The sequence below is a fragment of the Notothenia coriiceps genome, unplaced genomic scaffold, assembly GCF_000735185.1.
Source record: "Notothenia coriiceps isolate Sejong01 unplaced genomic scaffold, NC01 NC01_scaffold00011599, whole genome shotgun sequence".
NCBI classification, from domain to species: Eukaryota; Metazoa; Chordata; class Actinopteri; order Perciformes; family Nototheniidae; genus Notothenia; species Notothenia coriiceps.
In genome coordinates, this window is record NW_011344300.1 from 126,388 (window position 1) to 142,226 (window position 15,839).

The window sequence follows — 15,839 nt, forward strand, 5'->3', positions numbered from 1 at the left end:
CTCTGTCCATCGAACCGACGTTTTCATTGCTTCACTTGGCTCTCCACCATGCTCCCTCTGTCTTAGGCTCTCGTTCTGGTCTTCTGTATGCTCTCGCCTGTCAACAGCGGGTAACATGGTGACCAACTTTTGGTGACGACATCTATACGTCGAACGGCCATGCACGCCGACCCTCCCGCGTCGGAAAAAATAAAAAAAAAAAAAACAAATTCAATCCCATATTTCAACTTATCAACAACACAGACTTTGCGATAACACTATGTCATGTCAATGTATGTACCGTGTCATTGTACAAGACATCGATTGATAACGTGATTTACTGATTTGGTGAACTTGCAATACGTTTTATCGTTCGAACTAACAATTTACGAATTATTTACCTCGAAGAGTTTGTTCCCGGTAGAGAAAGTGGACTTGTTAGGGCGAGGACCACGCCGTGATTTGGGAATGTAACCATTAATTTGTATTTTGTGGGAACGCCGAATATTCAGGTTCACGCCCCGATATATACTATTGTAGTAGTAAGTTAAAATCGACGACGCGAATATTAAGTCTTACGCCGGAATATCAGGATTTTAATGCATATAACCAATGATTTATATTAATATGTTGGAATTGTACATCATCGTCCTTATCGCTGCTCGAATAGGGACGCCAAGGTTCTTCCCTCTCGACGGAGAGTGTATCAAAGTAAGCCGACTTTTGTGACAAATCTCCTACAACGAGTAGTCGAGTCCTTCATACGACGGGAGTACGCCAGGCTCGGGGTAGTACACCCTGCGAAGAGGAGAGGACACTTCTGTTCAAGTGTCCGTATTGGTGAACGAGACACGAGTGTTCAGTGATAAGGAGCTCGTCAAACCAACAGGAATCGCACGGGTGATCTTGTAAACTCAAAGACAAACAACTTTGTGGTTGTGATTGTGTATTCGGTGTCCGCGTAAAACAAGCCCGAGCGTAGATGTCTCCAAAGAGGATTTCCAGTGTGACGGTTTATTCTACGTATGTGTCACAAGTCACAGTAGAATTCGTTGTTCAAAAATGTCATTTATTCATCGTGACTTCGTCGGGTAGATCCCCGAATTATTACAGCGATACCAAATTGGGGAGAGATGACGTTCACAATTATATAATTCGATAGTAGTTATGTTTGTACTATAATTTTCTCTACACAGTGTCGGTGTGTTATCTTTACAGACTTTCCAAGAATGTCACCCCGCTATTGGCAATTGAGGAACCGCCCCAAGGCTACTTGTGCCTTACGGCCGGTAAAGGAACGTCGCTCCAAGTCTAGTCCGAGTAGGCAACGCCAATTGGTACAGCGACGACAATCTACTGTAGGCCCACGTACGAGAAGGTCCCAACTAGTAGCGGAGAGGACACCGGGTGCAAGGTACTACACTAGACCAACAGCGTCGGGATTTCTCACTTAACATTTCCTCCTTGTTCACTATTATCCGTCGTCGTAAATCTTATATTATATAATGAAAACCATAAAATTCATTTCACAAACTCGATAATTCTAAAACGTGGAAGATTCAATTCATACTAAAACAACCACCGTCCTAACGGTTTCTAAGTTCCGAAACTAACAGTACAAGTCATGTATGATCGATCAGTCCACATCAACTCAACTACTTATAGAATCCAGTCGTTCCGTAGGAGGTTGATATCACTGAAGATCGGTATAGTAGTTTATAGTTGCAAATCAGTTGTGAATTTCGCCACGCGCAGGGTCGCCGTGGCATCGGCCGTCACTAGATTTCGTCGTCACCAAAAAGGTGGCTCACCCATTGCCTGTTTTGACAGAGCGAGCAGAGCATTACAGACATGAACAGAAACGGAGAGGCAAGCAGGAGAGGCTACTGGTGAGAGCCAAGGTGCAAAATTGAAAACCGGCCGCGAGTTTTGTTACAGAGTGAGAAAAGACCGGGAAGCGTCGAAAAGGACGACCTCGGGGCGCGAATTTCCAACCCTTGCAGGCGCCTGCGCCGGTAATCTCGGGTTTTTATCTCAATTTCCACCACCTTGACGCATTCCGGACATTTTAGGTATCTAGACGAAATCCTCCAGCGGGATCACCCGGCAATCGACATCTGTTAGGTATCTAATCGGCGTGGGCAATATCATTGGCGTCGCAGCTTTTTTCCCGCCGCCGAATATGCAGCGCTCTTAATCGCCATACGTATAAATATACTCAGAATGTATCAGACAGATTTCTGTGACCGTCATGACCTAAGTAGTGTTCAGGAAAGTTTAATTGGGCAATGTTACTTCGACCATGGCCTCCAGCTTTTCCTGCTGGAGCCCGCCGCTTAAAGGTGGGGGTCGCGGAGCGGCCATAGAGCCCATAGAGTTAAAGGTGGTGGACTGTAACCTGTAAAATCCATAGATGTAGGAGGTCCCCTAGTGGCCGTTAGCTGTAGAAATCCATAGATTAGCCGCACCGTTATATAAGCCGCAGCGTCGAAAAAAGGCGCGGCTTATAGTCCGAGAATTACGGTACATATTTATATAGGTCTTATAGTTGTCTAAAGAACTGCAGTACTGGATTCCATCACAGTCTTTCAAATAACCGTTTAAATGAAGTGGTAAACACAAGTGAAAAATAAACACAATGTCACCAACGTTATGACTTTGACCACTGCCACATTATTCACAGATTTGAAAGGGCGACATGAATGCCTTCACCTCTTACTGTTTCAAATCAATTATTTTTCCTGACCTTTCTGTTTCCCAGTCTCTCAACAGAACTCATTCATCATTATTTATCATGCTTCTGTTTTCTCAGAATAACATGGAGGAGCCCATGACTGTTACTGAAATGGACACCAGCAACGGCGTGCTGCTGCCCTTCTACGACCCAGACACCGGTGTTGTTTACCTCTGTGGGAAGGTCAGCTCCTTCTTCAACTTCTCAAAAGTCACATTTTCTCTTATGCTAAATACATAAATAAAACACTTGTTTCATTCTTTACAGGGTGACAGCAGCATCCGTTACTTTGAGATCACAGACCATGCTCCGTACGTTCACTTCCTCAGCACCTTTACCACCAAGGAGCCCCAGAGAGGCATGGGCTACATGCCCAAGAGGGGCCTTGATGTCAATAAGTGCGAAATTGCGAGGTAAGCTAAGATGGATATTTAAACATCATCTCGAACACAGGAATTTGTTCCGAGTCCCTAGATGCTCCACTAGGTGGCAGAGTGTGATCATGACAAAATATTTAAACCCTCTCGAGAAGTCTCCAGTAATCTGTCCTAAAACACTGTTTGTTGTTGTTCAATAAATCATTGGATTGTGAGGTAATTCTTAAATGTGTTTTGTCGACAGGTTCTTCAAACTGCACGAAAGGAAGTGTGAGCCTATCGTGATGACTGTACCCAGAAAGGTGAGACCTCATCCTGAATGGCAGACGTACAGACCTTTTATCTGCTGTTGAATCACTGGCGTCCGGGGGAGGCTTTCTCTTGAAATGTGTAGCTTTTCTCACAACTTGTCACGTTATCTTTCTCTGTCAGTCGGACCTGTTCCAGGACGACTTGTACCCAGACACATCTGGCCCTGATCCTGCCCTGGAGGCCGAGGATTGGTTTGATGGCAAGAACGGAGACCCCATCCTCATCTCCCTCAAGAACGGCTACGTCCAGGGCAAGAATCGTGAATTCAAGGTGGTCAAAAAGAACATTTTGGATGGCAAGGCGACCAAGAACACAGAGAACTCGAGCCCTGCCAACAAGTCTGCCTCCCCAACTCCATCGATTGTGAGTCTTTGCATTTGATAACATCTGTGTGGTTGATGAATGTATCTCAGGATTACATGGTGGCTTGGATGTAAAGATACCACTGTGACAACATATGTACACAGATAGACATACACACATGCAATGATGACACACAACGTGAAAGCGATACCAATCAAATGCCTGGTAATAATAATCTTAAAGAGTTTTCTTTAAATTATAATTGATCTCTTTACCTCTCTGGGCGCACAGTGGTAAGAAGACAAGTTTGTAAATATTAAAATAATGAGAACTATTACAATTTCCCCAAAGCTCAAGGTGACGTTTTAATACGGTGTCTTTTGACGTACAGACAGTCCAAAGATGTTCAGTTAATGTCCCATAAGACACAGAAAAGCAGTAAATCCCTTTTTATAAACTTTAATAATAATTCAGATGAGTTATCAACTAATCACTAACTGATTTCAGCTGTTTATCAAAAGATAACTGACAAAGAACAAGTACAAGCTTTGTCACCCCCACCAAATACTTACTCCCATCAGGGTGATAGACCATGAACAGATACAGTGATACTCATATAGTCCCCACCCTTTTCACTCACGTATTAATGCCCTTCCCTCTGGCCTCTTCTCTGTAGTAGCCTCTCTGGGGCGCTCAGTGTTAAGAAGACAGTGTGTGCGTCGGCAGAGGGCAGATTGCTGGCTGACCTCAGGAGGTGGTTTGTAGATGTTGCTCAGCCCACTCTCTGACCCACAAACTGAGGGGTCTGGCTCTGCTCTGGGCGCCTGTTGCTGGGCGTCCTGCCGCACCTCACCCACAACACAGCCGCCCGCCTGGGACCCAGCCCAGGAGTCTGTAGGCAGGCCTGCTCTGTAATCACAGCCCACTGAGCTCCAGCAAACATGTTAACCCTCAGAGGGCCAGACCCTGCCACAGGCCTGAACCTCCGACACTCTGAGACTGGGAAGGCTCTAATGCAATATTGTGAAATTTGTTCAATACTATTATTATTATAGTTGGATTCCACTCATGGCAATTACTATAAAACAAGACATGTACACTGTAAGCTGTTTTTTTTTTTGTAGCCCATGATGGATAGGAGCAAGGAGAAGAAAGTATTCTTTGACCTGCCCCTTATTCAAAAATAGATGGCCTGTCAATCCAAGCTGCTTACAACCAATACTTACAGTAACAAGGAATCAAAATCAACACAACAATCTACCATCAGCAAAACATGTTACCCGACATCTTCATACTGTCTAATTATTCTTACTGTATACATTTTCTTAAACCTAAAGATGTTCATACAGCCCTTTGAATCATTTGGTAAAGAATTCCTCAGTTTAACGCCAACTACAGAAATACACATCTGCTTTAAAGTAGTCCGTGCAAACTGATGCTTAAAGAAACATTTCCTTCTGCTCATCCTCTGAATTTAAAACGTAGAATTTGTTTATATTTTCTGGAAGTATTCGGTTGTTTGCTTTGTGCACAACTAATGACGTCTGTAATTAAATTAAATCTTTAAGTTTTAACAGCCTTTACTAAATAAACAGCGTATTTGTGTGTTGTCTGGGATGTGCATTATGCAACATGTCAACGTGTACTTGTGTAAACTTCTCGTCTCTTGTGTCTCCCACAGAAGTCTGAAGCCAAGCTGGAGGAGATCTTGAAAGAAATCAAATCCCTCAAGGACCTGGTCAGCAGTCAGGAGAAGAGAATCATCAAACTTGAAGATCAAATGTCCAAAGTTGCCATTTAGGGACCCTTTACCCGACCCGCTACAATTCAGGACGTTCCATTGGCAGGGGGACCGTGTTTCGTTGGAGGCCTGCCTAGCAACGATCCCTAGCAACATTCCAGATGAACTTTTTCTTAGCCAGCCCCCGACCCCAAGTTTAAATTCCATTCCTTCAGATGGAATAAGGACGTGTCACTCTTTATGTTGACAAAGGACCCTTTTCCTTTAATCATGTGGCAGTTGTTTTTTTATTTTGTCTAAAAAAGGTCTAACTTAGTCCTTTGCATTTTAGAAATATGACCAAGAAAATAGTCCCCATTTGCCAAAATGCATACCCAGATATTTTTTAAGTATCAATGTTTCATATCACCATAGCCCAAAATGATAATGTTGCCAAATTTGACATTTTTGTTTACACCCCCAAAAGTATTTCTTTCTCTCTGTGTGGGAGGAGTCAAAATGCAAACAGCGCAGAAGACCAGGTTATGTAAGGGGGTCATCGATACTGCGAGATAAAAATAATTTGAATAATTTGGTTATGCTAGGAAGATCTCAAACTGTAATCAGGGGGAAATAAATTCAGGTTGAAGAATGATTTAGCTGCCACAGTCTTCGCCAAGCACCCAGACATTACATATGATTCCCGCTGTCTGTGTTGAATCTGCACAAAGTAACTCCTGCTTTCTGCCATTTCTCCTCATTCCTGTCGCTTCCCGTCATTCAGGCTGTGACAATAGTCCACGTAAACATGCATTCCTCTCTGTTTAGCTTCATTAACATGCACCGTGTGCTTATTGAAAAAAAAAAAAAAAATGACAAACACATTCCACAAATCTTATTGGCAGTTTTTGTTGTGTCGGCGAAAAATACTTCTGCAACGTTCCTCCTCCTGTGAACACTGTCCTGGCGTGACTCGGTTGCACTGGTTGGTTGTTATTGTGACATCGATGTGCTGCCACTGAAAATACCAACTTTGTGGATTTTCAACCTCAGCTCTGCTTTGTTTCTGTGACCGGTACAGACACCGACCTCAGTGTTCAGAAGCTGCAGTCAAGTGTAGTGGGATTATTTTTTGTCTCTGTTCATTTGCTTTAATTGCCATCTCAGATCTGTACATTCTGAACAAACTAAACAGGAATTGACATGACGACAAGTAATCACACATTGACTATTTCAAACCTTCTGGTGGTAAAACTGGAGATTGCTTCAGAAACTGTTCATGATAGACCTTAAAGGCCTAGATTGTGTGTGAATATGTGCCTCATGTATTTGGTCTTTTGGGTACCTGTCACTTAGGATGTTCCTGCTTTGTTTCTTATTTGGGGGAGGGTTATGAAAAGGACTAGCCTCCATCTTGGATGAATTGAATCGTTGGGATATTGCTTCACTGTTAATTTTAGCCTGTTTCTTGTTCCAGCTGTGCTAATATCCTTCTTAGTACTTCCACTTTTTTTAATGGTTTATTTCTCAGATGCCCCTGTTCAGTATAGTTATCAGAATATCAAAGAACCATTGTGTTGTCCAGTCTGAGCTGGTTTGATCAGACGGCTACGATAAAGCTCCTCTCGATGTTTTAGTTTAGTTTCCCAGTGGGAAGCTGAGACGGGTAATGGTTCAGTCTGTTGTTTGCCTTCAATATTTGTTACCACTGTAAAGACCTGAAAGTGCCATAGAGGTAACCATGGAAGTGTTTGTAGGGGACTGTTGTGAGAGTAGATATGTGTAGTAAATGGAAGAGTTGATAGGTGGCCGGCTTTAAAACCACTAGGTGCTATACCTATGTTCAGACGACCCTGCTCCTAAAGTACTGTGATGAACTCCTGCCAATCCATCCCACAATACACCAGGCTTGGGGTTTGGCAGAATGCACGGTGACATTTTGACACTTTCCATCTGGATACGGGTATTCAAAACACCTAATGTCAAACCGAGAAGCTTTTTGAGTCATCGTGGCTTCTTGGAGCAGCGTGTCGTAGAATATAAGGACATCTGAGAGTGCTAACTGTTATACTGCCATATCTTGTATATCAGACCGCCACTCTTTATAGCACTGTCGGCACAGAGAGGAGATGAGAAGTAGTAGTGAATAGCGATCCAAAGGGACTCTGTAGGTTGGAGAAGTGTGCAGTTGAAAGATAGATGTATGTTTGTAATTTAGGTCTAGAAAAACTGAGTGAAAGCTTTGTAAATAACATGACCGTATTTTCTTATTTTATTTCTTTTGTGGTTGTGCTGAAGAGGGTATTTGTGTGGGAGGTGGGTTTTAAACGTTTCCCCTTTGTCTGTGTTCCCTGCACCTTGCCATAATGCACCATGAGAAAAGCAGAGCCTCCGTTGATTATAAGAAAAATTAATAAAGAATTTTTAAAATGGCCTGATCTTTTGCATTCAATCATTACTGTTTTGTGTCAGTTATAAGTCCACAGTTTTAGTACAACAAATCTGAACCTGCAATGAAACCAACAGGAAGACTCTTAAGAGAAATAAAACCTCAAACTTCCGATTTATCCTATATTTTCGTGTCAACAAACCTCATGAAGGGCGGTGGTGGCGAAGTCCATAGGGGCTTGGCAACTGGAAGGTCACCAGTTAAAGTCCCGGAAAGACCAAGTGCTACCGGGGTGTCCCTGAGCAAGGCGCCGTTCCCTACACTGCTCCCCGGGCGCCGTACATAATGGCAGCCCACTGCTCCTAACACTAGGATGGGTCAAATACAGAGAAACCGTTTTGTTACTAGTAGTAGTACCTGTACTACGTAATGACGGTAAGTTGAATCTTCAATGAAAGACCAACAATGTGTGTTCCTCAGCCTGTCCAATAGGTATACCTGATTCTTTAAAAAAAATGGTATTGCTTGTATATGTCGTTTTTGTTCTCGTAAACTGCGGTGTACTGTCGATTTTTGAAACTTGCAAACCGACAAGAAAATACTGCATTTATTGGGAACCTTTTATTGCTCCAGATTTATACATATTTAGTGCTCTGTTGAGTGTGTCACACATCGACTGTTTACTGCAGCAGGATAGTATACTGTATGTGCGACGGACGAAATAAAATAAGTGCTAATAGCAACAAAGGACCATGTCAGCTAGTGCAACATTTTGTATCTTAATATTTGTTTTTTTATATCAGCTGTATCAAACTTTGTTATGGGATCAATTATTATTTGGTTCAGGTGTTTTAATATGCCTTTGTTTTAAATCGTATTCTCTTGTATTGACTGGGGCACAAACTATAAAGTAGATGGCCCCAAATGGATAGTGAACTGAAAGTGCAGTAGCTTGAAATAAAGACAGTTAGTGATGGAACAACTCTTGTGTTAAAGCCACTAATAATAACTTACACTACTAATGCTGTCTCTGTTACATCATGCATTACAAACTCAAAACTATAACATTGTGTGACACAGTAATAGTGTAAAAGATTCTTTCACTCTGAACCTGCACAATTGCTACCTTCTCAACGAAAGCCCACTCTGACCAGCTATAACATCAACATCTCACACCATCTGTCAAAAGAACCTGAATGAAATAAGAAAGAACGCATCGGCAGCTTTAAATAGTCAACCTGCATATTTAGGGATGTATCCAGAGATAAGTGCTGCTAAAAGACTGTGCCGTTTATATGTTCGCCCTGTACATGTGTTTGGGGATGAAAGGGGTTGCTTTCTCTCTGCGCTACTCTTGTACACAGGCTGTAATCTACGGGCACTTAATTAGAGAGGACTCAGTGGGAGGCAGAGGAGTTTTGGGATTCGCCCCGCCAAGGACAGAAATACACATTTCCTTAAAACATGGGACTCATGTTCTCTCTGCAACATCTCTGCAGGGAGAGTCAAGCTGAAAACTCAGGCTGAAGTTAAATTAACTTAAGTCAGCACACATTGTGGTAAAATACACTTTAATACAAAATGAATTCCGTTCCTAAGACAGTTCAGCATTTCTTTATATATAATAAATAATGGTGTAAAAGTATGTACAGAATCACTCTGCATGGCTGCTCCCTCCCTGTCATAATTCATAATATACAGTAAAAAGGTTGAATCCCAAATGGACGCCCCATGAGTGCAGAAGGATGAAGAGTGGTGGTGGGAGGTCGGAGAAAAAGAGGGATGGACATCATTTCGCAGTGAGCAGACTTTTCAGGGCTGAGTAAAAAAACGGTCAGTATTACTGAGCAGGGAGGGCGGATGCTCGGAAACTCTTCACTCTTACTTTCCTCTCCGGACTTTGTCTCCCCTTTTCTTCCTCTCTGTATTCCTAACTCAAGATAAACTCGGGATTACACATTCTGTAAGTATATGTTTATATTTGCAATTTAAAGTGGATGTTATAAAGAGTGTAACATCTACAGCCAATTTCATTTACATCAGAGCTCAATATGATGAGTAATATTTGAGGTTTCAAATTCATTAATACAACATGTAGTATTGGAGATAAATGTATTACAATATGGTAATTTTAAGATGCTTGTTCTTAAGTATCTTGTTTTGCATATTAGTATGCTTTTTATGCTATTTTATACTTCATTATGTTAAGCAGAAGCACATTTACTTATTAGCTATGGTAACAAGACAGATTTTCAGTTTATAAAATATTTTGCATTTTTACAGAACAAACTAAAGAAGTCTTATCTTTAACTCTATTGTTATATTAATACAATTATACAGCAATCTTTCGTCATGCATAACTGTGCTTTTGACACAAAAAGTACGCATTGCTACAAATACTTTTGTCGTATTCCTTCATTACGTTTTCATAACGCAGAGCATTTACTTGTAATAATATGTTTTCCTTGTTGTATTGGCAGTTTCCTCTTATAAAATGGACTTATTCTGACGCTGCTAACATCTAAAAACAATACTGACCTTTACTTAAATTATGAGAAATGTAATTAATGTTTATACAGAGGGACTCATTTACACTCTGTATTTCTGTACACGTAATGCCTACACCTAGAGATAAACAAATATGTTGTATGTAAGAAAATGCTTTGAGATTATTTAAACTATTCCAGAGGCTCCATCTTTGCAAATGTGTATTTCCTGGGCAAGCTTTACTTTATTTTATTTTGGTCTAAACCGCATTTTTCCTAAACGTCCACGTATGCCAGACTGTATTTTGTGTAAATGTGTCCAAAATAATAGCTAAGACATAGAGCTCATTCCTTTTAGAAGTAGCCCTTAAGATGTCATCGTAGACATATGGACACATAAGGTTTGAAAAGCTTTTTGTAATTAAAAGAAAACTAAGAGTTGTAGAGATTAAGCACTCAGATGTCATGAAAGGGATGAATCGCCCCAGTGATGTCTGAAGGTATTTAGTTGAAGGTAATGTGGCCCCTCCAGAAAAATACAGGGAATGTAATTATGTCTGTAATTATAAGATTCAGAGGGCAGTGCTGTACTATAGCTGTACATCCAAGGATGAAGGCCCAGCCCTCTGTGGTCCAGCAGAGCGGAGACTTTATGAGCGACCACACAGGGAGGGGGATCTCACTGTAGTGGAAATCATGTTTCTATAGCATGATGCTGATTAGAAGCTTGTCTTTACATCCTAGCACCGTGTAATTAAATACTGTAAATGGTGACAGACTGAGCCCTGCAACACCAGAGGTGGGAAGTAGTGGAGTACAAATACTTTGTTACTGTACATTTTTCTGGTGTCAGTACTTTACTCCACAACGACTTTTTACTTTTACTTCTTACATTTTGAACACAAACACCTGTACTTTCTACTTCTTACAAAACAGGTTTGTTACTTTAGTTTGAATGTGTGTTTGGTGGCGTGATCATTATTATTTAGAGTCATTGCGTGCCTATTGATTTGAACACGATCCGTGTATCCATCATTTCCTGGTCTTCTCTAAAGAAGAGGGACCAATGAAAACGTTGTCATGTTGCCGTTGTTCAGCATCGAAACATTCATTAGCTAACACTGACATTATTGTTCTATTAATATAAAGGGAGGTCAGGTACTCTTTAAAACAGCTGCTAGTTATGGGTACTTTTTACTTAAGTACATTTCAAAGCCCATACTTCTTTACTTTTACTTGAGTAATGAAGTTTAGTCAGTACTTCTACTTTTACCAGAGTATTTATAAACACAAGTATCTGTACTTCTACTTGATTAAGGTTGTATGTACTTTTGCCGTCTCTGTGCAACACTAGCTACCTTATGTTAGAGTTCAACATGACATTGAGATGGAAATGGAAGAAAGGTAATATTGGGTTAGTACATGTAAACAGTCAGATGTTCTGTCAGTACATTTTCCTGGAAGCAGGAATCTCTCCATCCGTCTGTGCTGCTGCGGCTCGGCTGGTGCTCAGCAGCTGCTGCCCGGTGTAAATATAGAGGCCGCAGCCGCAGGTCTCCCACGCCTCTGTGCTTCCCTGGAATATAGCTTCCTCTTGGCTTTGGTGTGGTGGATGGGCCTCCCTCTACTTTACAAATTATAAGGCCTTCAGCACCAAAACTCACTGTCTCCACCCCAAATAAGTAATGGCTACTCTGCTGCCTGCTAAAATAGATCTGGTGAAAGATGGGAAAGGCAGAAAAACTTGAGTCAAAGATTACTGGAGTTACATTTCAGATGGAAAAAGCTCTTATTATTCTCTCATTAGCATAGTTTACATTAAACACTGCTTGACACTGGTGAGTATAGTTTCTAAACGGGTCCCAAGAAAAACCAGGGATCACAAGATTATTAAAAATCTTCCAAACAACTTCATATTTTACATTATATTTTCTGTCTTCTTCGTCTGTTCTCTTGGTCCGTTTCTTTAAAGAAATTGTTTCACGTTTATTGCCAATAGTTAGATTAAGATGATTGACACTCTCATGTTTACAATAAATATTTAGCTAAGCCAGGAGGTATATAGCCTAGCTTTGCATAAAGACAAATCACAGGGAGCGTGGTTAACCAAAGTTCAAATAAACACCAACCGGCGGACTCCAGGAAGTCACTGCACCAGGCTTTTGCTCGCCAAGAAAAAGTTATTGTACCTTTTATAACTCCCTTTAAAAGAAAATCGGCTTGTGTTTGGATTAAAGAAAGTGTATGCAATGTTTATCCCTGAGCTTTACAATGCTGCTAGAGGACTTCTGTGACCTCAAGACAGAGACAGGCTAGATTTGTCAGTCTTTTGCAAAGCTCACCTCCAAGGGGTCACAAGTCACTAAGTCAGTGGATCTCCTCAAGATAAGAATTACAAATAAATCTATTTTATGCTAAATTCATGATGTTGGTGTTGTTGCAGGACGCTGAGGAGAAGATGAAGTCCCACACGTTTTTCCTTGCCACCTGTGTGACCCTGCTCTCGCTGTGTCATGCCACTCCGCTGTACAACATCTCCATGGACGGCAGTGGGGATGAAGCAGGGCTGGAGCTCCTTCCCATCTCCTTCACCACTCGAGCCCCCGTTCTCATCTCCGCTGCTACGGGACCCCCCAGCCTCACCGCCACCATCACCAACACCATCACCACCACCATGATCCGCCTGAAGGACTTTGTCTTCACCCGAGTGGTGGACTTCCTGCAGGAGCATCTGCTCATCATCATCGTTGTGACTTCTCTACTCATCGTCATGGTCTTCATCATCTGCTGTGCCTCTGCCATGAGTCAGAAGCGCAAGCTGGAAGCCTACAAACCCCTCCCTAACTCAAACAAGAAGCTTGCGGCAAGCAAAACAAACGCACCCAAGAACTCCAGTGAGCCCGTGGAGAGGCCCTACGCCGTGGACCACGTCAAGAGGGTCCAGACTCAGAGCATGGCCTCCCCCAAGACCCTGCGCCAGCCCTCCAAGGCTCTGGTGGGAGAGAGGGGGCGGGACGTCCGGTCGTCGCCTCGCCAGGAGGTGAAGAAGGTCCGGGAGGTCGAGGAGGTGGAAAAGCGCCAAGAGGAGCCCAAACAGAAAGAGCAGCCGAGGCCCAGGGAGGAGGTGCAGCAGAGCCCCAGCACCAGCACCAGCCCCGCCTGCACCGTCTGCACCTGCCACCTGAAGAAGGGTCACCACTAGGGGTCAGGGCTGATGGTGGCAACCATGACAGAACAACAAGATCTGACTGGTTATACTGTACACATTTGGAAAGAAGTCATTGGGATTGGAATCTGAAATACCTTTGGATAACAACAGCCAGCAGGAAATGTATTTGTAAAGCTCACTCCCAAAATATAACTCTCATCTGATCTGAATGAAATTAAAAGTTAAACTATTGAATTTAGCTGCATACATTCTGTCTACAAAAGTTGCATCTTAAAGTTTTTGATTTATATAAAGGGTTAAAAAGCCAACAATTGATAATGGCTTTTTCTTTTTACCTGCTGACAACCTTTCAGTTTAAAGAGGCTCAGTGGTCCTTAGTCTTGCAGTGGTTGGCCAGTAGTTAATGATTATAAGATAAGTAAGTCATTGTGTTCAGAAAGATTATCATTATTGTAATACTAAGTCAATATTTTGAGACAGATATAATGCATGGATCTTTTATCCATCACAAGGCATATGTGTGTCTTATCTTTTGTATTTAAGTGACTAATATAATGTTACTGTGCCATTAAGGTAGCATCACTTGAAACCGTGAATTACCATTTTTCTTTATGGATACAATCGTTTTTAAAAGAGAAAAATAAAAATGCTGATAAATGGTCAGCCTATGGTTTTCCATGGCTCCCTAAAAGCAATGACAGATCAGTATCCGTGTGTTGTTGACACAGAGATGTGTGACTCATGCCTGCCTTGACGAGGGATCTCCTCGTACGTCCTGCTGTTCGCCTCGGCGTCTCTCCTGCGGCTCAGAGCTCTGACCTCTTTAGAGCTCACCTCTGCTGCTGTAAATAAAGCAAAGTGAGAAGCCAGAAGCCGGATTGTTCTAACAAAACAATCTCTTTTTATTTACTTTTATATTTACTTATCTTCGTTTGTTATTTCATTTTTTACGTCATATCCTATTGCTTTTTATTTCACAAACCTAATTCACAAAGCTTTACACCAAAAGCACAATTTTCAACTGTGTTACCGGTTACATTAAGTACAAATATATATATATATTATCTATCTGTATACATATTTATTTTGGTTGATAATTCTGATCTGCCTTAAAAAAAAGAAGCAGCTTTTTGGGGGGGTACAAAAACTTTGTGAATCAGGTTTTTATTTAATTTTAATAAGTAATACTTATGTTTAATTTAAATAATGGGTTTTATCTTTAATGTTATAATTAGTAATGGGTCAAAAGCTTGAGTACAGGGATAGATCGTTGGCCTGTTTTGCTGTTATATTTAGCTGTATTTGTTTTGATATTCCTATGGTTTTGTTTGACTAAAATGTAAGATTTTTTTAAACTCTCCATCTTACTGTCCCCTTACTGAAGTCAATGACTCTAAACGTGTGAGTTTTTATGCCTTATGGGCCAGACTTTTCTCTTTAAATACTTTTTAACCTCAGATTGTTTTCCTCAGATGTTTCCAAACAGATGCTTCCTTTGTAAGTGACAGTTTTGTTTTGCTTGTGTTGAATAAAATTGTTGTTAACAACGTTTCTGTCATTATTGAAAATGGTGGAAAGGGTTTCACGATGAAAGACATGCAGCTCCGTAGAAACCTAAGATTAGAAAAGGCGAGGCAGGGTTAAAAGAAAAAAGGGATGACTACTTGAACATTATGTTCCACTCGGGACTGTAATTCAGAGCTGCATACACTGAAGAATCATGGGTAACTATTTTTAAGGTAATTGCCCAAATGTCAGATTTGTATATGTGCTCACTGGTGGGAGGAGCTGTCTTCCAACTTAACAAGGCCAAGCTGTGCACACACATAGACACTCTCTCTCTCACACACACACACATTTTTATGGTTGGCCGTGGCGAGGCACCATCACACCTGGACCCCGGCCTGCAGAAGGTATCGGAGCCTGGAGATGACGAGGGCCCCGTTGTCCTTCACTGGCAACTCTACAAGATTGCTTAAATATTTCAGCAGCAGTGAACCAGATCCATACAGAGCCCTTTGATCCTAAACAAGCCCTCACGTATTGTCTGTATGAATCTTAAGACTCTGATTTCTTTCAGTATTCAAAGACAATACTTTTGGGTTTCTTACTTTTAAAGGGCAAAGAAAAAGAACCCTTGTGTGAAGTATTGATATCAGTTATGTGTGTGAATGCCCTTCTTTCTACACCATCCGCCACTTTTACATTGATACAGGTTCACACATATGCAAATATATTGTTAAAATGTGTCACGACATTATTAAAGTTTGATTACATATTGCTAATATTCCTAAAGCACAATCCATTAATAAAAAAAGTTTGCTCTGGATCAAAAGTGTGTCCACTCTTCAAAGATCAAACATCCAACAT

At 41.4% G+C, this 15,839-nt stretch overlaps 2 protein-coding genes across 2 annotated transcripts in view; both read left to right on the top strand.

Annotated features, from left to right (window-relative positions):
* Positions 1 to 7,858, top strand: part of coro1ca (coronin, actin binding protein, 1Ca) — a 38,135-nt gene extending 30,277 nt beyond the window's left edge. Inside the window, exons 7-11 of the mRNA XM_010772702.1 lie at positions 2,792 to 2,896; positions 2,981 to 3,126; positions 3,335 to 3,392; positions 3,523 to 3,765; positions 5,387 to 7,858. Of these exons, the coding sequence (XP_010771004.1) occupies positions 2,792 to 2,896; positions 2,981 to 3,126; positions 3,335 to 3,392; positions 3,523 to 3,765; positions 5,387 to 5,506 (672 nt within the window). The 3' untranslated portion in view covers positions 5,507 to 7,858. The remainder of the gene's footprint in view (positions 1 to 2,791; positions 2,897 to 2,980; positions 3,127 to 3,334; positions 3,393 to 3,522; positions 3,766 to 5,386) is intronic.
* Positions 7,859 to 9,682: 1,824 nt separating this feature from the next.
* On the top strand, positions 9,683 to 13,756 carry tmem119a (transmembrane protein 119a). The gene is made up of 2 exons (XM_010772703.1): positions 9,683 to 9,777; positions 12,744 to 13,756. Exon 2 carries the CDS (start codon positions 12,759 to 12,761, stop codon positions 13,500 to 13,502), a length of 744 nt encoding a protein of 247 aa, XP_010771005.1. The 5' UTR covers positions 9,683 to 9,777; positions 12,744 to 12,758; the 3' UTR covers positions 13,503 to 13,756.
* Positions 13,757 to 15,839: the final 2,083 nt, after the last annotated feature.

Excerpts from the sequence above, each read along its gene's own strand:
- tmem119a (XM_010772703.1), top strand. The coding sequence starts at position 12,759 with ATGAAGTCCCACACGTTTTTCCTTGCCACCTGTGTGACCCTGCTCTCG.